Source organism: Copadichromis virginalis, linkage group LG6, assembly GCF_057382275.1.
Source record: "Copadichromis virginalis isolate Kocher_CV1m ecotype Utaka linkage group LG6, C_Virginalis_male_GT1.1, whole genome shotgun sequence".
NCBI classification, from domain to species: Eukaryota; Metazoa; Chordata; class Actinopteri; order Cichliformes; family Cichlidae; genus Copadichromis; species Copadichromis virginalis.
The window spans coordinates 40,151,104-40,177,691 of NC_140623.1; the positions used below are offsets into that span (position 1 = coordinate 40,151,104).

At 42.2% G+C, this 26,588-nt stretch overlaps 1 protein-coding gene and 1 long non-coding RNA gene across 4 annotated transcripts in view; both read left to right on the forward strand.

Annotated features, from left to right (window-relative positions):
- rptor (regulatory associated protein of MTOR, complex 1) overlaps nucleotides 1-26,588 on the forward strand; it is a 199,813-nt gene that overhangs the window by 88,892 nt on the left and 84,333 nt on the right. For all 3 annotated transcript variants that reach the window (XM_085460410.1, XM_085460411.1, XM_085460409.1), the window contains one exon: nucleotides 11,020-11,079. In XM_085460410.1, coding sequence (XP_085316536.1) covers nucleotides 11,020-11,079 — 60 coding nt within the window. The remainder of the gene's footprint in view (nucleotides 1-11,019; nucleotides 11,080-26,588) is intronic.
- On the forward strand, nucleotides 17,945-19,923 carry LOC146708489 (uncharacterized). Its single transcript, XR_014920961.1, has 2 exons — nucleotides 17,945-18,793; nucleotides 19,657-19,923. It is a non-coding gene; the product is annotated as an uncharacterized LOC146708489 (long non-coding RNA).

Sequence of the window (26,588 nt, forward strand, 5' to 3'; positions counted from 1 at the left end):
GGGAGCAACAAACCCCGGCCTTACTGATAGTCTATCAAGGTCTTTACCAGTGTAATATAATTGAATCCACATTTAGTAGTTCCAAACTAGATTTCACTGAACATGTGTCAGTGTTTGTATGTTTGTTTGCTTCAGAATAAATAAATCCCTTCTGAACTTTGTGGTCCAAATATTCTAAGATGCAAACCAAAGTAACATTATCCTCTGAACATCATGATGTTCAAGATCCTTATATTAACATTAGCATTACCACTGTGCACAATAAAGCCTTTAAGTAGCACAACTGTAATCTCTTTTATAGCCACATGTGGCCACTTATGAAGAAAAGGATGATTTAGGCAGAACAATCTCTCTGATGCAGATGTAATTCAGTCCACACTAACCTGGTCTGTGAGCTTCTGTTTTTCATGTATGTGAGCGATAATGGAACCCTTGCATATAATACAGATGGGCGTTAATGTTGGCGTTAATGGCTGCACGTTTCCTGCTTGCTTCTCAGCCCAAGTCTTCTCGTGTAGAGGTTCATTATTTTTCGTGCGCTTGCTGTAAACGGTGTGTGCAACGTCCCCAGCACGAACACAGATGAGATTTTAATGGAAATGCAGCAGCGAGGGTTCACGTGACCGCTTCTCGGATTCCTTTCACTCAGCAGGAGTTCCCCTGACACAGACACGCGGAGCACAGCCGCATTATGTTCATTCAGTACAAATGTGGCTGCGCCTTCCATTTCCAGCTTCTATAGGCGAAATGGGGAAAATTAAACTTGCACATGAACATGCACTGCTGTGCTCTTATTCTGGAGTCTTGGCTTTAATAAGGGAGATGTAAATTACTTGTAAAAATGTTGACACATTCATCTTCCCCTCTTCTCTGTTGATGTGGATTGAACTACAGAGGAAGCGGTTACATAACGCCGCATATGCCTTTGCATACTAGTTTCCAGGGACCTCTGTGGACTTGAAGGGAGCAGCAGGTTTACCTCAGAAACCCCTTCATAAATACTGCCATAGCAAAGGTTGATAGCTCAGCCTATTCCTAGTTGTTGACTGAAAGCATTTCATATTTTTGGTGAAAAAAAAGAAAGAATTACCTACATAACCTGCTACTGCGGCCCCGACCAGCATTTTCATCTTTCTTTATATGAGCACAGTTATCTTTTTTCTTTGACCAAGTCCACAGTACCAGCCTGGCAAAGAGGCCAACTGTCCAGGACCCACAGGGTCCCTGAAAGTCGCAGATTCATTGCACATGCCTTAATCCTGTCCATCCATTTTCTTCTACTTATTTGGAGTCATGTCTCACAGTACCAGGCTAAGCAGGGTATTCCACATACTTTTCTCCATAGGGAAGTTTTTCAGTTCCCCCTGAGGGAGACTAGATGAGATTTATAATCCTTTCACTGAGTTCTCTCAGCCGAATATGCCCAACAAACCTCCAAAGGAAGGTGCCCAGACCATTCCTAGGTGTAACAGCTAATTTTGTGTCAGTGTCTGAATACATGATACACTTGTAACTTACTGTGTGACATGTATTTAACCCTCTGAAGTCTAAGTCATCAGAGTATAACTCTATCCCTAACTCTCAGCCAACGGTGTTGAACTCCAGGCCTCGAGGGCCAGTGTCCTGCAGGTTTTAGATCTCACCCTGGGTCAACACACCTGAATCAAATGATTAGCTCATTACCAGGCCTCTGGAGAACCTCAAGGCATGTTGAGGAGGTCCTCGAGGCCTGGAGTTCGACACCCCTGCTCTAAGTAATCAGAATATGTAATTTTTGGTTTTATGAAATTGTTCTCCCTCGTTTTGGAAACCACAGAACACAGAAAATAATCAATCTAACTGATACGCACCAAATGCTCTGTTTGGCCCTTTTTAAAAAGGGTAGGGGTATGGTCAGGATTGGGTAGGGGCTAATTGGGAGGTGAACGGTAACTTTATACCTGTGAAGGCTGGACCAGGCTGTGTTTACTGTTGTAAATGAGCAACTCTCTTAATGATAACTGTCCAAGATCAGTATTTATGAAGTTTTCTAGATTTGCCTAGATCTGATGTTTTGTTTGGCGTCAGTAAACGCCAGGTTGGTAACAGTCCGTTTGTTCAGACATGTAGAAATGGAGATTCTGTCTTTTGTATATATTTACAGTAGTTTTTATGTTGTTATTCTGTTGATGTTTATGCTGATTTCTTGGTTTGGGAGATTCTGGAAAGTTTCTATTTTTTTTTTTTTCAGCTGGGTTTTGCTTAAGTAGTGATGAGTAACGCTATTATTTCCATTTTATAACTATCAGACATTTTTTTTTCTATTTTAATTTAGTTTTATACAGTTTTTCTTATATCCCATTATTTTTGCATCAGTTTCTTCAAACATGCGCAAGTCTGTCCACATAGCATTTGGTGACATCTGCTGATTACTATATATCCAGATTAGTTCATCTGAATGTCAGACGTGAAGCTGTGAGTCAGAAAACGTGCTGCTGCCACATTAAAATCACCATCGCTGCTGTTCCATTATTCACTGTTGGAGTCGTTCCAGGGTCTGTCTCCATGTGACATCATCGCTACAGTCTGTCTGCGCTGCTCCACTAAAAGGGAAACTTGTTAAAATTCACAATAGTGTGACTTTATGATAAAGTGTTACCAAATGGAGATTTGTAATATTAGAGGGAAGAACGTGAAGTTTTTTCTGAAGCTGAGGTCAGTGTGGCTGTATGCAGGAAACCTCTGTATTATAACAAGCCAGTTAAAACAAACTAGTGGCCCTTTTAACACTGAACACACCGCCATTGAAACTCGAGGTAGATTTGCTGTTCTAGGACTGAAATTGCTGAACATTCACAAAACCTCTCAGCAGATCTAATCTTGTGGAGTCGGGATTACAGTGGACATGAAGCACTGCATGTAGTATGCAGATGTAAGCTGTGAGCCACAGTGGTGCAGTGATTAGCATTATTGCTACACAGGCAGAAGATTCCTGGTTTGAGCCCCGGCAGGGCCCGCTCAGTGTCGAGTTCACATGCTCTCCTTGTGCCCGCGCGGGTTTTCTCTGGTGAATACAATAAAGTGCTACATAAATGTATGGTTAACCTCGAGGTCTAAAGCACTTTGAGTGGTCAACACTAGAAAGAAGTTATTCAAATGTGAGTGCATTACATTAAGGCATGCATAATTCACACCCTGGTTTCCCACTTTTAGATGTCATAAGTTTCACACGTTCAGTGAAACTAAAACTATAAAATAAAATAATGGATCATCTAAGTTGTATTTGTCAGAGCAAGCAGCACTTGGAATCAATAACTCTGCAGAAAACAGGAACCCCAAACTGCAAAGCGTTTCTGAGGGAGGTTACTTTGCACTGCTCCAGGCCAGACATAGCATAGTTTTTTGTTTGTTTGTTTTATTTAATTTAAATTTTTGTCTGCAAGCCAATTTAGGGTCAGTTATTTCTTTCACAGAGGGTTTGCTCATCTCATTTCAGTGTTTATTAGTTTAATTATCAGTTGAACTATTAATCACCTAACCAGAATGAAGTTTCAACATTTTAAACGGCAATATTTTAATTTGTAGTTGAGCTTTTAGATGACTGTAATACCCTTTCCTCTGCTTGCCTCTGTATTTTAGGCAGTAGCATAAACATAAGCATTTCATTTGATATTTATACGTGCACGCTCAGCTCAGCTAACCTCAGGTGACCGACTCGTTTAAGTGCATTGCACGGAAGAGCGTTTCATTTCTGTGCCTTATCAGGCTCTTTGTGTGTTTAAAGTCGTTACCCATCTGTACTGTGAAGCGCCGTCTATCAGTTTTGCAGCATTTGACTGAATGAGAGGGAGTGTTGCACTTTACACTTCAGCCTCCATCCTGCCGCTTCTGTCAGCAGTCACATCATTTATAAAACCCCAGACACACATTTCCATTGGCAGCCAGGCTGTACATAGTCATGCTGTCACTCTGCCACCATTGTTTGACTGATGGTACAGGATGTTTTAAGGTCACAATCACATCAACTGATTTGCTCCAGAATTACAAAACTAATATTTTCTGTTCTTCAGTGTTTTGAATCTTGAGGTATTTTTCTGATTGTAGAGTTTGATGATGAAACCGTACACTTGATGTGTTATTGACTTAGCGTTTTGTGAAGCGGTTTATCTTCACCAATGAAAGAGATCTGCGATCATTTTCTGTGGTATTTGAGGCCTTTTGGTGTTTCTGAGCTCGTCAGTGCAGCCCTCCTTTTAACAAACGTGTCTCATTGCTGTGTTTGTCACTCCTAAACTTTACCGCATGGCTCTGAAAGGTCTGTTGGTTGTTTCAGGCTAACAATGGCCTCCTGCTTTGGCAGCTCTCAAACCTAAATATTTCAGCTACCACAGCGACCAAACACTAACTCACCCCTCAACTATAGATCTGAACGTTCACATTAACTAATGAGAAAAGGAAACCGTTTGTTTGTTTTGAATTAAATCTGAAAGTAATATTTTTGAAGATTATCTTCCCAAAGCATCTTTACCTGATTGTACTATAATATATGACAACATAACTCTGATATCAAAAATTAAAAACCAAACAAACAAGAAACAGGTGGAAGTAAACACAACAAAAATGGTCAATCAGGCGGTTCTAACAGAGAAACAGCAGCTGTGTTCAACTATTTCTTTCAGTTTTGACCCAGTCATAAAGCCCCAAACATCCCAGAGATTTCCCAAACTGCTCGTGCAAGATGCCAATTAGTCAGTAAACATTGTGCCTCAGGACTCGGGCCAGAGATATTTGGATGAAGTATTAATGATCCAACTCACACAAAGCCTTGGTGACTGAAAAGGGGTTGAGTGGGAGATAAAAAGGAGCAAGAAACAAACTTTCAAGAGCCACAGTTCAAGCATATAATCGTTTTATGCTTCTGGTTACTCGCTACTAAATCTAGAAATCTCTACCTGCATGTGAGGCATTTATGGAACATCTGTAAATTGTACCTCCACAATGAAATTGCTGACCTTTGGTAAACGCTGTAGGGCAATAATTCATGTATGTGAGGGTTGCTGTTGTTTGTGTTTGTGTCAAAGCAACCGACCACTGCAGCGAGAGCTTCTCGCTTCGTGTGTTGTGTTTATTAGAAGCAATAAACATGGTTTCATTGAATGTGTGAAAGGGCGTCCTCTTTTAGAACATTAGTTTGTCTCTGCTAGCATTGACAACTGTTTACTTTCATATGAAATGTTTAGTGTGTGTCTGCAGAAAATAACCCAGGTTACATTTTCCCAGGTCAGCACTGCTTTACTTATTTTTTCCTCATTAGGGTGTCAGCATACATTTTAATGATAATACTAATGCTGGCTGCCATAATATGGTGTGCTTTGCTTTACTTTTGAATGCTTCCTTATTTCGGATATCAGGAAGATCTTTCTGATGCAACTCTCTCACTTACTGAAGCTGGGGACCAGCTTGGGGACCAGCTTCCACTTCTATAGCTCCTGGTGGGGATCTTTGGTGTTAAGGCGAATGTGTTAACCACTACACTGTGAAGCCACTGGCTACCACAGTATGGCATGGAAATTCATGCATAATAATTTCATTCATGTCCTAGCAGGGTTACTGCGTGAGCTCAAACCTAATCTAAGTTTGAGATCATGCAGTAACCCTTCAAGCACATGAATGATAAAGTTGCTGACTTGAAACGTGCAAGTTGGTTGAAGGAGTAATGAGCTGTGGAAGACAGCAGGAGTCATTCTCCTCGTCCCACTCCTCCTCCACCACCCGCCTACCCTCGGAGCAGCGTTGTAGTTTCTTCACACAAGCAGCGCTTCATTTTCCTCCTCAGAATCTAATATGTACATGCCCACTCCTACCCTCTCTGCTCCGTGCCCACACGCTCACTTATTCACCAACCCAATTAAAGTTTGGCTGCCTTGCTCTCTGTAAGTAATAATCCCCCAATTTCCTCTTCATCTCTGCCCTGCTGGCCTTCTGTACTTCAGTAAACTTACCTGCTTGTCTTCTTCAGGAGCATGTATTTCACTGGCTGCAGTTTAGGTGCAGTCCAAAACAAAAAGGTTTGATCTGTATCTCGGAGCTTTTTTCAACTATGAATTGGTTTTGAATAAAGGTACAGAATCTTCTTCTACACATTTTAGTAGATTTTTTTTTCCCTGAGACTTATTCACAAAGTTGGGTCTTCTGTATGTTAACTCATGTTGTTCTTTGTGATGAGCTGTTTAGCCAGTGAACACTGTGGCTTTGGGGATGGAAGAGATAAATATTTTGATGTGATGACTGAAAAACATTTTTAAATAACTATTATTGGATAGGTGGTCCTGAACCTCTGCACAGACATTCATTCTTTCGAAAGGACAAAATCATTTGTTCTTCTGACTTTGGTGATAAACGTTTGACATACAGTCCTGTGTGAAAGTCTTGAGTCACCCAAATTCTTTTGTATTTGACTTTTATTTTGTTTTAAGTTCTCCAGAATTTCTGAAGGGTCAATGTTATTCTTTGGACATTGGCTGCTATTTCACTCATTTTCCGTCCAGTCCTTGTGGTCGACTATTTTCAAAGGAAAGTTTTGGTGTGTTAAGCTACGTAACCCTGACCTATGAATCATTAAAGCTTCAAAAAGGCACTTAACTCTCGGGATGAACCAGTATTGTTTCTACAATCATGAATCAGTTTTAAATTGAATGTTTGTTACTTGTAGGGTGTTACAGAAACACATAAATTTGTCCTCATGTCTTTAATTGAAACTATGAAAAATGAACTGTGTCTGAAAGGAAAAAACCCCACTAGAAATCTGACACCAGACCTGAGAGAAGCATTTGGACCATCAGTTGATCCATCTATTGTTCACTGAAAACTGGCTGTCAAGTAGTCAGTGAGATATGCCAAATTACAGAAGGTGGGACTAGTGTCAATCCCAGCTGTCAAAGGGCAGCAGACAACCATTTACGCCTACTGCCAGTTTAGAATTTCCAGTTAACCAAACGTGCATACCTGCCTTTGGACTGTGGGAGAGAACCCACCCAGACACTGGGAGAAGATACAAACCCAACAGAGAGTGGCTCTGGTTTCTGTGCTTTACACATTACAATAACCCAGGGGTCGGCAACCCTGGGCACGTGTGCCGCAGCTGGCAGGCGAAGGGTTAACTGATGGCACGAAATGCAGTGAATTAATTTGTGAAGGTGCATTAAAAAATAAATGGCCAGGCCAGCGTTGCACATGACGGTATCTTAGCTATCAACCCCAACTACCAGATTCAACTTGTAATTGGCTAAAAAATACCTTAGCCTATCGGTGAGATGGATGTTGTTAGCTGTCAGTTTTTTCAAGCGATGTTGAAATTTCCACATCCCAACACTTCAAATGTTTCAGGAGCTGTCTGCTCCGCACAGCATCAGCACCGCAGGAGTACTCGGATACATCCGTACTCGAGACAGAATTCACAATGTGTTTTCAGGACTTTCAGGTGTATGGACCAATGTTTTCTTTTCTGATCAAACCAGAAAGCTTTATTGAGCAGCTGGATTTGTCTCGCATTAACTGGCTGAGTTAATGCGACATCGAAATGCAGTTGATTGAACTGAAAAGCTAGACTCTGTGGGGGTCAAAGTTGGCAGAACTACGAACGCAGCTGGAATCCACAGCTGTGCGTGTTCATGGAGCTGCTGGACATCACTACCTGACAAGTTTAACCGTCTTCAGAACATTGCAGAGGCCTTATTGACAGTATTTGGCTCGACATGTCTGTGTGAGCAGATTTTCTCTCACATGAGTCCTCAGGTAGCCTCTGAATGCTGGACACTCGGAGACCTGTGTCTAGCTGATAACTATTCGCTGATAACTATTCGCTGATAGCTGCCAACATCTGCGAACAAATATAATCCTATAAAGTGGTTCTATATAGTGTGTAACTGTTAATATAGAGCGTTATTAAATTTATTGCTAATGCAATCATATGGCACACTGACTTCTGAGGAAATTTTAGATGGCACTCATCATCAGAAAGGTTGCCGACCCCTGCAATAACCTGTGAATCGTAATGAGTTGCGAGCTGGTGGACCAGTTACATTGTTCATGTTCTGTTTTTCTGATGGCTGCCAAATGGCAAGTCTTTCTTCCAGAAGACTCCAGTCACTGCTAGTCACCTAATGGCCAGGATGTCAGTGTGTCATCTTGTGGTCACAATGATTCCAACACAGATAACAGCTATAGTCCTTATTCTGGTACAAACTGGTGGTTCCTGCAGCAGGTGGAGAACTTGTTCACTTGCTGCAACCGTTTGACTGACTGAGGCTGCAGAAGACAAAAAGGTTTACCATCGCTAGCTACAGTCCATGAAAGTGGAGTTGGGCTTGCGACCAATCTTTTATTTATTTGTCAAAAAAGAAGAAGATCTAAATTAATGGGAAACACTTCAGCTTTGATATTAATCCTTTGCCAACAGTATGTGAGGAATGTGCTCTGCGAGTACCCTTCTTGGTTAATGACATCGCACATTTTGAGTCCCCTGCTTGCTGATTGATATTCGTTTTTCCTGATGGTTTGTGTCTTTTAACAGTGTTATATTGAACTTCTATCCATTATTATTGTTGACTTTTAATTCCTTAATGTCTCGTTACTAAACAGTAAACATGTTCTGTGCCGCATTCATAGGTTTGGTTTGAGCAAATGTAAACACAGGAGAGGGAAACCGTTTGAAACTGAGCTTCATGTGCTGCAATGTTAAGCACTGGCAGAATTACTTTCTTTTGATCGCAGTGGGTGCCCAGAATGTCAGTCTGTTTTTGATCATTTGCAATCACAACCAAATAGAGCAAGAATGTGGATCAGACTTATTATAGATATTGACATGATCAAATGCCACCAAGTTCTCTCTTCCTCCCCTCCCATCTTCTTCTCTTTCCCGTACAATCTCCCCTCTACCCCGTCTCCCATCCATCACCCTGCAGAGTGGAAACGCACACTCCCTGATGCAACCTCCTGCTATATCTGTGCTCTGTTTACTTTGGTCTGTCTGTTTTTGCCTGAAATTCATTTTTACTTAATCATCTCTGTTTACGTCCGGGGATTCACAGATTCCCTTTTGCAACCAGTGCAGACAAAAACAAACAAAATATTTAATCTGCGGCTCAAATGAAATTCAATAGTAGGTGTGAGCAGGGCGATCTTAAAATGTATTATACGGAGGAAAACAAATATACCTGTGCTCACCATAAACAGCAAAGCTTTTATGTACATATCATGAGTCCAAAAGACTTTCTAGAACAAGCTTTCCTGGTTACATTCTTACACTTGTTTTTTCATGGATGTCAGTGACACTTAGGATCTTTGCTGTTCTTTAAAGAAGCAGGAAGTCACAGTACCGCCATGTGGGATCTCATTATTCTCCAGCAGCAGGAAAAAACCTTCGAATTCAAGTGCCAAAACTTCCATCATAGTCGGGATACAATTTCATAATGTATGCACGACTTCTGTCAATTTTGGCAAGTTCACTTTCAAGCATGTGGCTTGGCTTCAAACATTGGTGGAGAAAAACAGAATCAATAACTAATCACAGGTGGATCGACATGCTGAATGGGAGCTGTGTAAAAAGCAACAAGTAGCATGTAATCTGTTTTTACCTGGTAACATTTTTCCTGTAAGTAGGAATAAATCAATTCTTCTTTTTCTTGAACAAGCTGAATTTATCAGCTTGTGTGGTTCTCACAGACGGAGCTATTTCACATTTTCACGTCATTTTTAACTCGATGAACTGATGCATCACTTTCTTTTTTTCCACATTATTGGCTTTCAGCATGGATTGCATCATTTTGTGTCACATTCTCCTAAAAGCCTTCTTTTATTTAAAAAGTTGCATTAACCATGAAGTGATTAATTAGGGTCGTTTATAGTCATACAGAAAATTATTTTTGTATGACTGACTTTTCTTCTTTGTTAATAATTCAGTTGGAGATTTGTTCCTGTGCTTAGAATCATTGTCCTGTTGCATGACTCAGTTTTGCCTAAGCTTTGGGTGTTGGATAAAGCCACACACAGGAACTACTTTGGTATGCTCTGGTATACAGAGGCGTTTATGATCTGTGCCTGCAAAAGAAGCTCAAATCATCACTCCTCCATTGCTGTACTGTAGCTGCCAGTTGAGGTGCTTTTGGTGATATTTCGCCAGCGTGGTGCCGTCCTGCATTATGGTTAATCATCTGTCAGAAGGACATTCACAGGGCCGTAAGGACCTTGACCTTACTGGTCAGAGCAGAGTAAGGACTGCCGCTACTGTCCACCAGTAGGACAAGAGACTCCGTGGAGAAGCAGCTGATTTTTTTGTTTGTTATTTATTTATCACAAAGTGCGCCAAATTTTTTTTTCTTCCAAATATTTTATCCTACCACTGTTAGCTCTTTTTGCACGAGGTGCATGTCTACACAGACTCGCCACTTGTCCTTGTCTTTATTAGTATCTCTTTTTATTAAAAACGTGAGTTATGGATTAGAACAATTAATAAACTAGTCGTCACCTGGAAATCTTTGTGTGTGAGGGAACCCAATGATTTTCTGGCTGTGATGTGAATCTCCTTCCTGCTTTAATATTCCTGCAGCTGATGTTTGTGTGACTGACGTGTGCTTGTGTGCACACACCTGCGCTCTTCCAGGTGTGTGATGACTCACAGTCATCGCCGAGCATCTTCCTGCTGTGACTTACAGCTGGCTCGACCTCTCGGAGCTAACCGCGCATAGTAAACAACCCCCGCCCCCCTGACAGGCATTTCAGAAATACGATGTGTATCTCGCCGCCTTCCCCCCTCCCCTTTGACTGTAACTCAGCCAAAATACACTTATCAGTGCTCAGTGGTTGTAATCTTTGAAGGGCTCGTTTTTCATTTGAGTGTTTATCCGCTGATTGTTTCCCTCATTGGTCATAAAATTTGTGCTGTAGAGGCCAAACGCTTTTATTGCATTGTCTCGTCTGTGAGCCCCTCTTGTTTTCATTACAGCCCTGATCACTAACCTTTCCCTGTGTTTTCCCCCCCAGGTTTTGTATGCAGAAGAGTGCCAAGTTGGTGCCAGGGGTGACGTTAGACCTCATTGAGAAGTAAGTGGCACTCCACAGCCATCCTTTGACTGTCTCCCTCTTTACAGGAGGGCTCAGTCTAAAGAGATCATTATCCTGTTTTCCTCGTGTCACTCTCTCCTGTCTGTCTTCCCGTCTGTCTCTTTGCTCTCGTCGCCGTCATTGTCAGCCCTCTCTGTTGTTTTCCATCCTGCAGGTATAATTCCCAGCCTTTGTTTCCTCCTCACAGTTGAAGCAGCAGCAGTTTGGCAGATTTAAAGCTGTGCATTTCTTGCATAAACCTGCGGGTGCCAAACGGCGGAGTGTGGAAGATCTCTTGCTCGTAGGCACATACACTGAGATTGATATTAACATTCAATATGGATGTCATTTCCAGAGTTTTAGTAGTTTCACAGAACCATCAGCGTGGCTCCTTTTTCAAACCTTAGGTGCGGGGGTAGGGTAAAGTGACACCGATAAACTAAGTTGAGTGAGACTTGGTTTTTGAAGCCGTAAGTAACTTAAAAACGGGCTGTTAAATCTCAGCAGAAAACAGTACATCTCATTGGAAAGCACCTTGAGGTGCTGAAGTTGAAGACTGTGTCAGCAGTCTCTTAATGACATGTCACACTCTGTTTGCTTAAGGTGAGTAATCACTTGTCTTCACCTACTCAGATTATGATTTCTGCCTGTCACTGACAGCCTGTGAGTGCACATCCACACATTACTTCCACATCTCTATTATCTACTGGACTTTAATTAGTTTTTGGATGAGGGTGTACACGGAGAAACTGTGAGCTCGTGTGCTCATTCTTGTCCTGTGTGTCTTTATATTCTTTTTCCTTTTTGTGTGTGTTTTGGTGCTTTGTACACAGCAGCAGTCCCACAGTGACGCAGTTTTCCTTTCCTGTCCAAAACATTTTGTTCTTTGGAGAGGATATTTCTAATCCCTCAACTCTGTCAGTGGCTTTCATAGTAGTTTGGTTTCTCAGATTGTAGGGTTTATCCACCTTAAAGGTGATCTAGTCTGCTTTTCCTTTATTATCTTACCTTTAATAGTAGCTGGATAGTAGGAACAGTAGGTCAGAGGTTCGAATCCCAGCAAGGGTATGTCCCAGGCTAGGCCCCCATGCTACCTCAGTTTTGGGAACAATGGAGATACTGCTCAGAACCCTCAAACTCTCAGGTCTCTGGTAGAGGACCCAAGCTTGACCCAGTAAATCCAATGAGCCTAAAGCTCAAGACTCGGACTGCTCTAAATGCTCCGATTTCAGGAAGTTTTTTCCACTCATGGTGTATGATGTCGATGAGAGTAGATTTACTGCCATGGTCCTCGCAGGCACACAGGTCTGACTGCACCATGTGATGGTTAAATCGTTTGTTTGCAAGCGGCAGCTAATCAGAAGAAAGTTTGCAGAATAGTGAGGGTGGCCTTAAGGGGAGGGGCTAATTGTTGATGCTTCGGCCTGCTCCAGAGAAGACCAAAGGTATGACATAGAAAGACTTTCTCAGGTTGCTTTTTTAATCTTTGATTATTAGTTTTTCTTCCCTTTGTGGTGAACTCTGATGTAGCTTCCTTTGCAGCTCAGGCTCACTCCAGCTTCGATCGCACACATAGCTATAACTACCTACATCAGGTTACCTGCTGTTGATTTTTGGATCACTGCATGCAAAAACATCTGCCTGGATTGTGAAATCCCTAAACAAATGGGCACAAATGTCCTGGGACGAATCTCTCTTTAAGTTGCGTTCATGGAAAGTCAACACTTTCCACTAATGTGGAAATATATGCTGGACGCATGATCTTGGTTTGCAGCTCCGCTTTGTTTTGCTGCCCATCACAAAGTTAAAGGTGTCATTTGCAGGTTTTTATCGTCCTCTGGAAATATCCTGTCGCTTCTGCAGCAGAGGTGTGAACACAACATATTTACATATTCACTTGTAAGCTTTTAATTTGAAAAATCTGAAGAACAAGTTTGTTGATAAAACTGAGCGCATTTCTCCTGATGCAAAAACCACACAGGTTTTCTATGTAGAGCTAAATCTTTCATGTTTCTTGTCATTAACCTGCTGCCCAGGATTATAATTAGGATTGTTTGTTCCTTTTTTCAGTTGTACTCACTCTGCTTAAAGTTTCTTTCCACCAGCTGTTACATTTCATAAATGATAAATTATGTGACTCATCACTCACTGTTTATTTCTGCTCTGTTCATACTTAATATCTGAGAAACTACGTGTAGAAGAAGTATTTCACCTGTTGTGGGCCCAGAGGAGGTGCAGCTGTGTTATTTGTTGGGGAATTTACAGGTTCACTATTGACTTGCTTCCCAAGTTTCTGCGAGATTAGTGGGGATTAGTCATAATTCTAACAAGTCTTCTCTCCACAATTTATTTGACATGGTTCTTATTATCTTGACTATAAATCTTTTTGCTTGTTTGTACTTTCTGTCTGATCTTTTCATTTGTACATGCCATTTTTTCCCCCCACTACTCTCTCGTGGATGAGTGTTACAAGAGTAATGCCCGAGTACACAACAGCCACAGCTCCTGCGGCACGACTCCCATGGCACGATGGTAAAACCACTAGAGCGATGAAGAACACCTTTGATGAAATAACCTCTTCTTCCATTTCTGTTTCCTTTCTCCCCACTTTCCACCTTCTCAACCACACCAACATTAGTCGCTGGGTTTGACAGTATCCATTCATGCTCTAGCTCTCACGTCCTGTTTGTCTTTCATCACTTGTCTCACCAGAATTATTCTGCAGTAAAGTAGAAAAAGTAATATATGACCTGAATGCTGTAAGGAGAATTTTAGCACCCAGAAACGTCACACTAGTCTGCGTCAGAGATGGCGGTAGGGAAAGCATTTCCCCTCTCGTCTCATTCTGCCGTTAGGCCGCGAGTAAAACACTGAACAGCAACATCAAAGACGTGAAAGGTTAACAATGGTGTGAGAGTCTTTCTGCTAAATCAAAATGAAATTCAAAGTAGTTTCTGTCAAAGACAAAGGCACAATCTTAAAGAATGGACTATGTTGTAGCTTTGATTCCTGTAATGGTCTCTTAGTATGTATAGCCACGGCAAGCAGAGAGAACAAAAAACCTTCAAAGAGAAAAATCCAGGCTGTAGGGTGAACCCGTCACACACATGCCTTCTCTGCTTGACCCTTCATGCTACCTGTCTGCCTCAGAGATGAACACAGCAACAAACAAAGCAGTAAAAGTGGTAAGGGTGCACGGCAGCAAAATGCTGACCTTTTAGTATAGGCTCAACAGATTGCATTGGAGATGTTTTCAACTTGAAACTGTCCTAATTTAAAAAAAACAAAAAAAAAAAAGAGCTGTAAAATGTGTAATTCATGAGATACGTGACCTTGAGTTGATGCACAACCATGGAATTATTAACAGCAGGCTATTATATGAGGAATAAAACATGATACACAGAAAGACCAGTTTTTTGTTTGTTTTTTTTAAGATTTCTACATTAATATGACCAAAAGCAACATCTTATTTCCACACATTTACAGGCTCTTGTTTAAAGGGAATACAGTTAGACAGCTGAAGTGAAAATATTAGATTTAACCTCATATGCAATGTTTTTTCTGAAGAGCCGTGCTTTCTCTTCGGTCCTCTGCCATGCACCATCGCTGTCCGCTATGTAGCTGATTGTAAACCTATAGGTATGCACCTTAGCCAATGAGAGGTCTTCAGACACTTACAGGCTACTTTACTGGACTGATCTTTGTTGATTGAGGGTAACTTGGGTCATGAATTCTGTCATGTGTAATCTGGGGGTTTTCGAACCTTTTCCAGCCTGTTGAGCATCTTTATTCTTGAGGCTGTGTTCATGTTCACTCCCTTTTATTTATGCACAACAGAAGTCATCTCAAGGGACTTGCTGTCAGGTAAACACCCTGCAGTATTAGATAGAGAACCTCAATGATCCAGATGTCTTCTATGAGCAAACATTTAGCGACAGTGACGAGGAAGAACGCCCTTTTAACAGGAAAAGAATCTATCAGAACCAGGCTCATGGAGAGGGCTCACCCTCAGCTTGGAGCAGATGTCCCCTAGTTCAGGATAAAAGAATAGGAGAACACACAGAGACCACAAACAACACAGCAGACGACAGTCAAAGACATGCAGCAGTGGCCTATAAACACTTGAAGCCTGAAACAAGAGTGGACTGCATCATGAGCCGGAGCCTGTAGCAGCATAACTCAGGGTCAGCCAATCCAGCCCTAGCATGAGTTGTCAAGATCACATTAAAGCAGGGTGCATACTCACAGAGTTGAGTGTTCATATTCATATTAATGCCGTACTTGTCTTCATTGAGGTTTCAGCAGACCTGAGTGTGACTGGCGAAGGTGTTTGTGTGAATTTAACACAGACGCTGGAAATCCTGATGCTTTAGTAGCTGTTTTGGCTGATTGCATCTCCTGCCTGTAGGACAGAGGGCTAAGTGTTGAGTCAGCTGGTGTCCGTCAAAGTGAAATAACGGATCATCTCTGAGCTCAGTATTTGACGTCATTAGTGACTTCTCTTCATTCAGATAATTCAAACATTCATTTCCACTGCTTTGCAAATTACGCTTGGCTGTATGTTCTGCTGACTTAGGGCGACTATAGGTAGTGACTTTTGTGTTTATCTCATCGCTTCGCTCTTGATACTAAATACTAGAAGTCTTAAAGCAGGGGTGTGGGAACTCCAGGCGTCAAGGGCCAGTGTCCTGCAGGTTTTAGATGTGTCTTTGATCCAACACAGCTGATTTAAAGGCTAAATTACCTCCTCAACTTATCCTGAAGTTCTCCAGATGCCTGGTAATGAACTAATTGTTTGATTTAGGTGTGTTGACCCAGGATGATATCTAAAACCTGCAGGACACCGGCCCTCAAGGCCTGGAGTTCCCCACCCCTGCCTTAAAGTTTCCGTTAGATTATGGAGTTCAAATGTGACCCTTGATTAAGAGTCGTACAGATAGTTTTTTTTCATCTCAAACTTGCCTTAAATAAATTCTTTCACCTCGTAATATTGAAATGATCAAGCTCTCTGTACTCTGTGCTTGCCCAAAAGGCCATTTCCTCCTTTTATCTTGTTACAAGCCAGACTTTCAACAAGACCACGTTATAGACTGTATATAAAAGATGGCTTTATCCCCCTTACCGTCATTTGTTTGTTCTAATCCTCATTTTCTAACTTTAATGTTAGATTTAAAACCCTTTGTATTGGTTTTGGAGCCAGGACTTAACATATTTAAGACGAGTCTGTTTTACATGTTAAGTGTAACTAAAGCTAGCAAGTAGAGCAGGGCGATATGGCCAAAAATATTTATCACGATATACATTTAAAAATGTGCGATAACGATATAACTGATAAAATATAACTATAAAATTGAAACGAGACAAAATACTTTACAACTCCACAACTTTATTAGTGAAAAAAACCCCATCAATGTATTTTCACTTAAACAAGCAGCTGTTTTTATGCGGATTAAAGTTTAAAAATTTAACAGTGCAAATGCAAATTCCTCCCTGACAGTTTAACCAAGAGGCATTTCCAGTGGAAACTGGCTGACATATCCTCAGCATAACCATGTATAATATCCACAAAACTTAAAAAAAGGATGCACACACACACAATACGGTAATATTATGTTGAGGCACAGTACGTATCACTCCGCGAGGCTTCTGACTACGATGGCCGTAATGCTCCGACAATCCATCAAGCGGTGCGGCTTCGTAGCTTAGCAAAGTTGTACTACAACATTTTTGACAAATTCTCGAGCGCCGTGTACATAAAATCGTTTCGAGGTCAGTAAACACAACCAGAATTCATACATAAGGCACACAGGATTATAAGGGGCACTGTCGTGGCTCAAGAGTTGGGAGTTCGCCTTGTAATCGGAAGGTTGCCGGTTCGAGCCCCGGCTTGGACAGTCTCGGTCGTTGTGTCCTTGGGCAAGACACTTCACCCGTTGCCTACTGGTGGTGGTCAGAGGGCCCAGTGGCGCCAGTGTCCAGCAGCCTCGCCTCTGTCAGTGCGCCCCAGGGTGACTGTGGCTACAATGTAGCTTGCCATCACGAACGGTATGATATGGCCCAGCCCTACTAGCAAGCCTCCTTAGCAAGCTGCATCTGTAAAATGTACGGATTCAACGCACACACGTTTACCTGATAACTCCTACTAAGTACTTGTTAATATGCCAGGATTTCACTCTCAAACCCTGGAGCACAAACTCTGTGGGTTGTCTCTAACAGGCCACCAAAAATGCTCCAAAAGGCATCAACAGCATGGTCGAGTGCACCCGTTCACTGACTTGAATTAGCAAAATTGACAGTGGTTGGCTGTTGGGCCGCCACAAACAGTGAATGAGCAAATTAGCTGAACTGTAATGTTTTAACATGGGCGTCTATGGTGAATGACTCACTTCTCTATCATTAGAGGAATTGGCTTCATCTTTCAGCCCTGGAGGTTGATGCTCACCTGTTGGGTATAGAATTAAATTAAAACTTTTTGGGATTACGTTACATGGCTTCCCTTCTTTGTCGGTTTACTAACACATCAGCTCTTAGTTGTCCCCACAGCCGCTTAAAAACTAAAGAATATCAGGTGTTTTCCATTTGTGCTCCACAGCGTCATTACCAGAGAAAAATAGTTTTAAATGACTCTTTAATACTTTCTTCTTGTCTAAGGTACTTGTGCTATCTTTTTTTTTTTTTTTTTTTTTACTTCTTACACTATATTTATTTTCCTTATTATTTACTCTGATTTTATGCTTTGTTTCTATTACAAATATTAATAAAAATGTTTTTCTATTATCAATCAATCAAAGCTTTATTCGTCACATGCAGGTTGCCCTGCAGTGAAATAGGACCCCCCCCCGACCTTACACATATAGCACAAACATTACATGAGGATACAGGTCAGAGATTGGTAGAATCAGAAAAAAACATTGAAATGTACACTACACTGGGGAAAGTACAAGAGGAAAAAAGAGACCCCTACTCATGCTATGCTTCCATGGTAGGACAGCATGAGAACAGGAAACAAAAAAAACTCCTCTGCACAAGAAGCACATAAATGTCCACAGCACAACATTGTGAAGACATGACAAGCCACAGGGGTGGGTGGGGGTTGAGGAGTAATCCGAAGCGAACACAGCAGCCACCCTGCACAGCGCTACCATTCCAGCGCGGCACACAGACCCGCCGTGCTGCCCCTTCAGGAAACAAGCATCGAAGGCGTTTGGAAGGGAGGGGGGATGAGTGTGTGCTTATCAGCAGTGTTGGGAAGGTTACTTTTAAAATGTATTCCATTACAGAATACAGAATACATGCCCCAAAATGTATTCTGTAACCTATTCCGTTACGTTACTCAATGACAGTAACGTATTCTGAATACTTTGGATTACTTAATATATTGTGGCGAGTTCAGACAAGGAGGAGACGGAGGTATCGTTTGGTCTTGCTTCCCGTGAGCTAGCCAGGGAGCACAGCCGTTTATTACATTTGCAGAAGAACACACTGCCACTAGCTAACTGCTCAGCGCGGCAACCACAACACACATAGGGCGCCCTCTGACCCCGGAAGGACACACCGTCGCAGCGAGAGGGCGTCACCCGTCACCATGGCAACATACACAAAACATAACTGTACAAGCAGAACCCCGAACAGCCCTGATCCGCTACAATATTATCATGCTTTTTACAACAACGTGAATGTACTATTGCTGTGTGATTTATTACTATTACTGAAGGTGCTCAGGAACTTTTACTCGTGCACCATAGAGAGCATCCTGGCGGGAAACATCTTAACCTGGTTCGGGAACAGCACCATGCAGGACAGACGAGCTCTACAGAGGGTTGTGCGGTCAGCTGAGCGCACCATCCGCTCCGAACTCCCTGACCTGCACTCAATCTACAGCAGGCGGTGCTGGACCAAGGCCAGGAAGATCGTGAAGGACCTCAGCCATCCCAACAACAGACTGTTCTCTCTGTTGAGGTCAGGAAAGCGATTCCGCTCCCTGAAGACCAACACAGAGAGACTGAGGAGGAGCTTCTTCCCGCAGGCGATACGGTCTCTCAATCACACCACCACACAGTACTGACCCACACATACGGTTCTTACACACACACTGGACTTTCTGGACTTTGGTTTTGCACAACACTGGTCACTATATTCTTCATTTCCGGTTAATACTTGTACAGCTGCTGTTATTGTGTATATATTTATTTATATTTAGATTTCTTCATACATTCTTATATAGTTCTATATTGTGTATTGTGTATTTTGTTGTACAGTTATTTTATTTTCAACTTTAATTTATATATTTATCTTTATCTTATTCTTCCCAGTTAAATTTACCCTTCATTCTAATTTGTGTTGTACAGTTATTTCATTTTTAACCTTAATTTATATTTTATTCCTTCCTAGTTAAATTTACCCTTTTTAATTTTTCATATTTATTTCCTATCTTATTCATAGCCTTTTCCTTTTTTGTTCTCTTTAGGTCACGAGCAGTTGTCCAAGCATTTCACTACATATCGTACTGTGTATGACTGTGTACGTGACAAATAAAATTTGAATTTGATTTGAATTTGATTTGAATTTGATTTGAAGGTCCGCGACTCCGAACTGTAGTAAAGGGACCTCTGACTAATGCTGGGCTCACACTGTGCGATTTTTGGCCCATTTTGAGCCGATTTTGAGTCGTGCGATCGTTTTGGCGATCGGCCCGATTTTGGCCTTCATCGTGCGTCGTGCATCGTGTAGTATACGTGGGGTAACGAGAAGCGATTGACACCTCACGACCAGCTCCCGATCATCAATCGCTTGGTCGTGAGGGTGTCACCGCAGTTTGCCACACTGCGCACGCGCAAACACAAATGTCAGCGAAAAAGACGGCGTAGCACGGCAGTGCAGCGTGTGATCTGGACACAAGCGATGGAGGCACAACCTGTAGAACCATCCGAGCCCTTTCGATGTGGCCTCACAAAATTATCACGACCACAACAACCGTGAAAATAGTTGGATCGACACTGCTGCTCAATCACAGCTGCCTGATCAATGTTTTTCATTAGCAATTTAGCAAAGTTGATGGTGGTGGTGTGTCTGTGTGAGTGAAAGACGGAGAGGGAGAGCGAGCGACAGAATTTCTGTTATAACCTTCATTTTTATGGACGCAGTGTGAGCACTCAGGTCGCATCAGAGCATCGGGCCGTATAGTGTGAGACCCTGCATCGTGACCTATGAACTTCTAACCCCTGCGAGTCAATCGTACAGTTTGAGCAGGAGCTGAATCGCGCGACTGAAAAAATCGCACAGTGTAAGCCCAGCATAATACGGCGGGGTCCCTGTCGGCTGGTAGCCGAAAAATAGCTTTACTTTGTTGTGTGGGTCAACTTTTCTTGCGACAGACAGAGAGAGGCGTTGAAAGGCTGCTCCAACGGAACTTGTTGTTTTCGGAGGAAAACACGAACACAGTGTACAGTCGAGTCTTAATAGCTTACTTACAACTGGGCTCGTCAGGCACTCTTCTTGGCTGCAGTGGTTATTATTATATTTACATGCTTCCAGCTCCCGTTTTTGCTCGATGACTGCTCGTACCTTTCCACTCCCCTTTTTCTCCCTCCTAGCGCTCACAGACACATAACGTGTATGGCAGTCCATTCTCCCAGCAGCACGGACTACACTGAACATGATGCTACATTCTTTAGAGCTATGCTTGTAGCATTCTGCCTGTTAGCTTAGCACAACAACAACGAAAAGGCGCTCTCTCACCCAGGAAACACACAGTCGCAGAGAGAGAGAGCGTCGCCCTGTAACCATGGCAACCGTAACGCTGCCGCCTGGAACAAAAGAACGTAGCTGTCAAACAAAACCCAAACAGTCCTGACCCGCGACAAAATGAAACAGGAAAGTACCCCAGTGTATTCCATTTATTTCAACAAAGTAACTGTATTCTAAATACCACCTTTTTAAACGGTAACTGTAACGGAATACAGTTACTCATATTTTGTATTCTAAATACGTAACGGCGGTACATGTATTCCGTTACTCCCCAACACTGCTTATCAGTGTAAGTGTACGTGTGTGCGTGTCCAGAGTTCAGCGGAGACAGTGTCCTTCGCTCTATCAGGCTAAGTAAACAGTCTGCCAGCCAACCCAGGTGGCCTTCATGGGACGGGAAGAATAGTCATCACACAGTCGTTATCAGGGAGTTGTTTTGGTGGGCTCCAGCCTTGGGCCTGCAGCTGGCGCCGTGGTGTCCGAATGTTGAATATTGTTAATTTCTGTTTTGTGAGCAGCTCGAATTTTAGCACTCTGAGACAGGTCCCTCAACTTCGCGTTGAAGAGCTGCGAGCCTCCCCATGATGGTATCAAACTTCAGTTCCAAGGTGTTGTCAGTCTTTTGATTCTGAGACTTCACAACTGCAGTGATCCGTTCTGCGATGTTTTCCAACTGTCGCTCAAGGGTGTCATTTTGAGCAGGCCTTTCTCTGATGTTTCCCCTCATACGCTCAATGGTGTTGTTTTGAGCCTTCACAGCAGCAGTAAGCGTCTCCAAGGTGTTGACCATATTACGTTCGTTGTGAGAGGTCGCACCTCGTCCCCGCGCTTCGAATCCAGCGGGCAGCCATGTGGGGGTTTGAACAGCCGGTTCCGCTCTCTTATTTCTCCGATAAAGCAGGGCTAGGCCAACGCCGATCAGCATGAACCCTGTTATCATGGTTCCGAATAGGTAGATATCTTCAGCGTCCTCGATCGACAGTCCCGCCAGGCACACGGTCCTCCAGTTCTGCCACCCGTCCATCGTGTAACCGGCAGGGAAAGTCCCTCCAGGGCACTCAGGCTCTCCCGAGCCCCGACTTCTCGTTGAGAAAAGGGTGTCAATAGCACTCAGGGACCAGTTGATCAAATCCATAATTCTCTTTTAGGTTTAGAGAACGACAGTGAGAGGCTGTTCCAGGGAAAGTAATGCACGCAAGACAAGACAAGGACATAGATGCTAAGCAGGGAAGATAAGGGTGAGGAGGAGAGGAGAAAGTGCGACCGCCTTCGCTGAGAGCTGAGAGCTGTCCTCTGTGTGTCGTGTACGGTCTGTTTATTTGTTATTTATAACGATTTAATGTTGACTGTACGATGCCAGTGTGTCCTGTAAAGAACTAAATAACTAAGTTTTCAAAAATACTAGACAAACATTAGTGATGGCGACTAGTCAGCCGGCTCGGTGGTATCCTAGCAACAACAATACCTAAATCACACCTGGTGGTTTTTCTTTGTAGGCTCCAACAGAGAGAACCAGGACAGCTTGTTATTTTTCAGCCTTTTAAAACGTGTCTTGCGTAATTGGTTACAAATAGTATTCAAAGCAGCCTTTTTTTAATCCTCTTTGTCATCTTTTTGCCGAGTCCTGCTTGGACACGTGGGCATGAGCATGTGTTGCACTCGCTGACCACTCACTGGGCTCGTATTCTCACCTTTAAAGGTCATCCGCAGTTGGAAACAATGCACGTTACACTCATCGCTCCTGAGATGTTACAAACATTTGTGGTGAAATGAATTCCACATAATGGCGGCGTCGAGTAGTTGCATGTTGTTGGTTTGTTTATTAATTTGATCATTCCTCTGTTTTTGCTCCATCTGTGCACCCTTCTGTCTCTGCTTCCCACATACATCCAACACACATTCTGGCTGCATCCAGTCACAATAGGCTCTTGCATAAGGAGTCACGAAGCACAGCGCATATGGATTTTACGTGCTCGGTATGTCTCATGCTACGGCGTCTTTCATCGCTCATCAGTTCTCTTTTATCTCACGTGGGGGTCACATAACTGTCGTAGGTTGATCCATATTCACAGCGAGACTCCCCCCGGTGTGCAGAGCCAGCCCCCCCAACCCCTCCGAGCGTCTGACACCGTCTGTGTGGCACTCACTGGGGAGTCCCTGAAGTTAGACTCCAATATTGAAGAAATCATATCGCTGAAAATGGCACCTCAGCCTTTAAAATACATTAATTGATCCCGTAAGGGAATACTTGGTGCACTCGCTGCACAGAGATATCAGAGAGGAGCTACATGGCAGCTGCCCTCGGGGTGCGTGCCTTTTCTCTTTAGATAAGATCAACAGCTTATTCCTTTTACAGAGGATTTTATGACCCTGCTCACATCCAGAAGCTTGTTTTCAGACATGCTGAGGATGGATTGGTGTTGGGCGTTTGGTGCATCAGTGGTATAAAAACAAAATCTGTCATTGGGCCTTATTCTGCCCAATGATACCAGAGAACTATGGTTTAAAGAGAAAGACCAAGAGATGGTTTTCATCCCCCCTTTTACCCCTTTAAATATAAGTAAATACATTTTTTAAATCTTTTTTGGCTTATATTTCAGACGTTATACTGTTTGCTAGTCTTGGAATACCCACTGGAGCTTATAGGCAGCTTTGCAGGGAGGTTTGTTGTGATCTGCGCAGCCTTAGTCACAATTCAGCCTTTCATGATTTTCTCTTTTTTAACTTCGACATTTCAGTTTGTTTCATGTGTGTCTGACCTCTCGTCTTCAAGCCTCTGGTGGTTTGGAAAGCAGATGAGTTCATCAGTATGACTAGCGCAAACTTTGATGTTTCATCAAGTGCCTCAACAAACAAACTATATCACTGATTAATGATGCTCATTCACAGTACAGCCTGATAAGATCCATGTGCGTTCTCACATAAAACAAGCGCATCAGTATAAAAATGATATACAAAATACCGTAGTACAGCAAAACACCAGAAAATGTGAAGAAATGACAGGTTTTGATCGATGACACAAGCCTCAAAGCCTCAGAGGGCATTTTTCCAGGCCGTTCAGTGAGCTATCCATCTATCTGTTCATCCGTCCACCAGTGCAATGTCTTTTTCTGTCCCCAAATATATTATATTGGATACTAAGCAAGGATATGAACTGCTGAGTGTTCATCCTTACTGCTGACTTGCCAAACATCTTTGGCAAGCACTCAAAGTGCTCAGGAGCTGGCCGGCCCTCATGGTTATACAGTTGGCTTGTACCTGCCAGGAGCTTCACAGCTTCCATTATCTGTCACTTAGAGGAAGAGAGGGGAGGTTTAGGTCAGAAAAAGTTCACACGCTCTGTGTATTAAAAAGTACTTTGTTGGCGATTCTAAATAGCTTAAAATGCTGCTGCGGGACTTTATTGCTGATGCTTTATAGTGAATGGAATCAAGTGTTTACCACTGAGGTGGCTGTGTGTTATATATGTTGTCATTTTTTGACCGGTAATGGTTCTGTGTAGAGACATCTTGGTTCTTGACAGTGCTGTAGTGCACCAACTAACGATTATAAAATCAGGCTGGAAACAATAACGTTAGGGAGTGACTGTCGGTGATGACACAACGTGATCAAATTGGGCGAGCGCACTTCTGGATGTCAGTGTTGTGCAATTACTGTAACCGATTTCTGAGCCAATCATTACCGAGCCTCCATTATTTATTCACCAAAACTTGTTTCCCTCTCATTTTATACATTATTAAAGAAGCCAAAACCACTTCTGGTTTACAGTTATGTTTTGATCTTGCAAGTTTATTATCTCATTATCTCAGGATAACATAGTTTTTGTGTCCTCATAGCAAGTTCATCGTCAGAGTTGTCTCACACAGGAAAAGTTCATTTTCATGTTGGTTTGAAAACTTCACTCAGAAAGGATGGAGAGCAGCTGTTCTTGAACTTGTTGGCCTGCATTTGTTTTTGTTGTCTTTCTTTATATTTATTATTGCAGAAAACATCATAAACAATTAATCATCTTCTAACCATGGTAAATACAGTCCTGATTTTCTAGATATGAAGCAACATGTACCTTTTAACCATTTTGGTCTAACAAACCAAAATCACCGATAATAATTCAGAAATATTGCAATTTCTTCCCCCAAAAGGTTTGCACGTCTATTTTTTAACACATTTTTAGCATAACTGAAGAATTCATATGATAATTACGACCAAATTCTATATGAATGTTTACGATAATAATGATTACATTTCCAAAATGTCAAAGTTCAAGCAATCAGTCCCTTCAGTTCAGTTGAGTGTTGTTGAAAGAGTAATCTTTATAGGAACAAATCTGAACGTTTGAGGTTTTAAATCATATCCATACTCAAACAGGTTTTCAGCTTTGTTTGCTGCAGTGATCGAGGTCGTGCAGGCTCTTAACAGTGTTTTCCTGCATTTATCTTTCCTGTACATTTGTCATTAATTTAAAATATATTTCTTTATTCGGGCTCAAATGGCTCACACTAACTGTAATGCCTCTGAGGCAGCTAATGTTTGCCCATTCTCCTAGTTTCCCTCATTGCTTTTAATAGTGCTCATTAAAAGGCAGACGGGTAGGTGTTGTAAAGGTAATTTTCTTGGTTTTGCTACGGCGATTACTGTCGGGGCGTCTTGTTCTCTTTCAGCAGCACATTCTCAAGCTCTCATTTCCACGGTGCTGGTCATGGAATAACCGTCTTTAAGTATGATGTACAGTTCATGGGTTTACACATGTCAAGTCACTGTGGCGCAAACGCACAGCTGTGTGAATAATGCAATAATGTCAGACAGGAGCCAAATGCTGGATTTCTGTAGCAAGATGTGATTCATAGAAATTACATTATAGTCGGATTTCCTGGTGAGCAATTTTAAGCCCTGAGAAAACTCCACTCGGTCATTTTCATGAGGTTTGGTCTGAAGATAATCTGTGCTAGATTGATGAACCTGATTAAAATCTGGCACTTTTACTGTATGGCGCATAAGTCATGAGCCAACCCATTGTTGTTTTGCAAGGAAAATGTGAAATATGTACAGTAGTCAGCGAAACATGCAAAAATGAATGGAAGTTTGTGCAATTCTAAAAATCTTGAAAGTCAGTATTTGGTATGACCAAGAAATTCCCAGAAGTAGGAACATTCAGGAACATTCATCCAAGCTTTTTGAAGTGCAACCAAAGCTTTTCTTTGTGTGTTGGCTGCGTTTTGTTCCACTCTGTTAAGATGATGCCACACTGCTTCAATAATGTTGAGGTCCAGACTCTCGAGAGGAAAATCTATTATTGATGGTGTTCTGCTGTGTGATCTTATATCCAGGTATGCTTTTACTGCAGTGGCCACGTGTTAAAATACATTGCAAATCAGACACTTCCCAGATGGTATTACATGGTGTATCAAAGGCTGTGTTCGTATTTCCTACGTCTGATAAGATCTCCATCACCACTGACTGAAATCCTCTCCAATCCACTCTTGTACCAGACTTCCAGGAACTTTCAGCTGTTTGTTTTACACGTTGATTTTAGCGTGAGATGAGGATTTTAGTGAAGCACCACTGATAATGACACGAGCCTTTTAGTAAACGTATTCAGTACTAAGCAGTGAAGCAGCTGTCTATGATTGATTTTTAGAGATAAAGGTTAACAATGTCCTTCCGGCCTTTTTGATTTAAACCAACGATGAAAAACGAAAAGGTTAAAATGGTTTTAATAACAGAGGTATATAAAGTCGTCGATATTTTTTATCATCTTCTCCAGT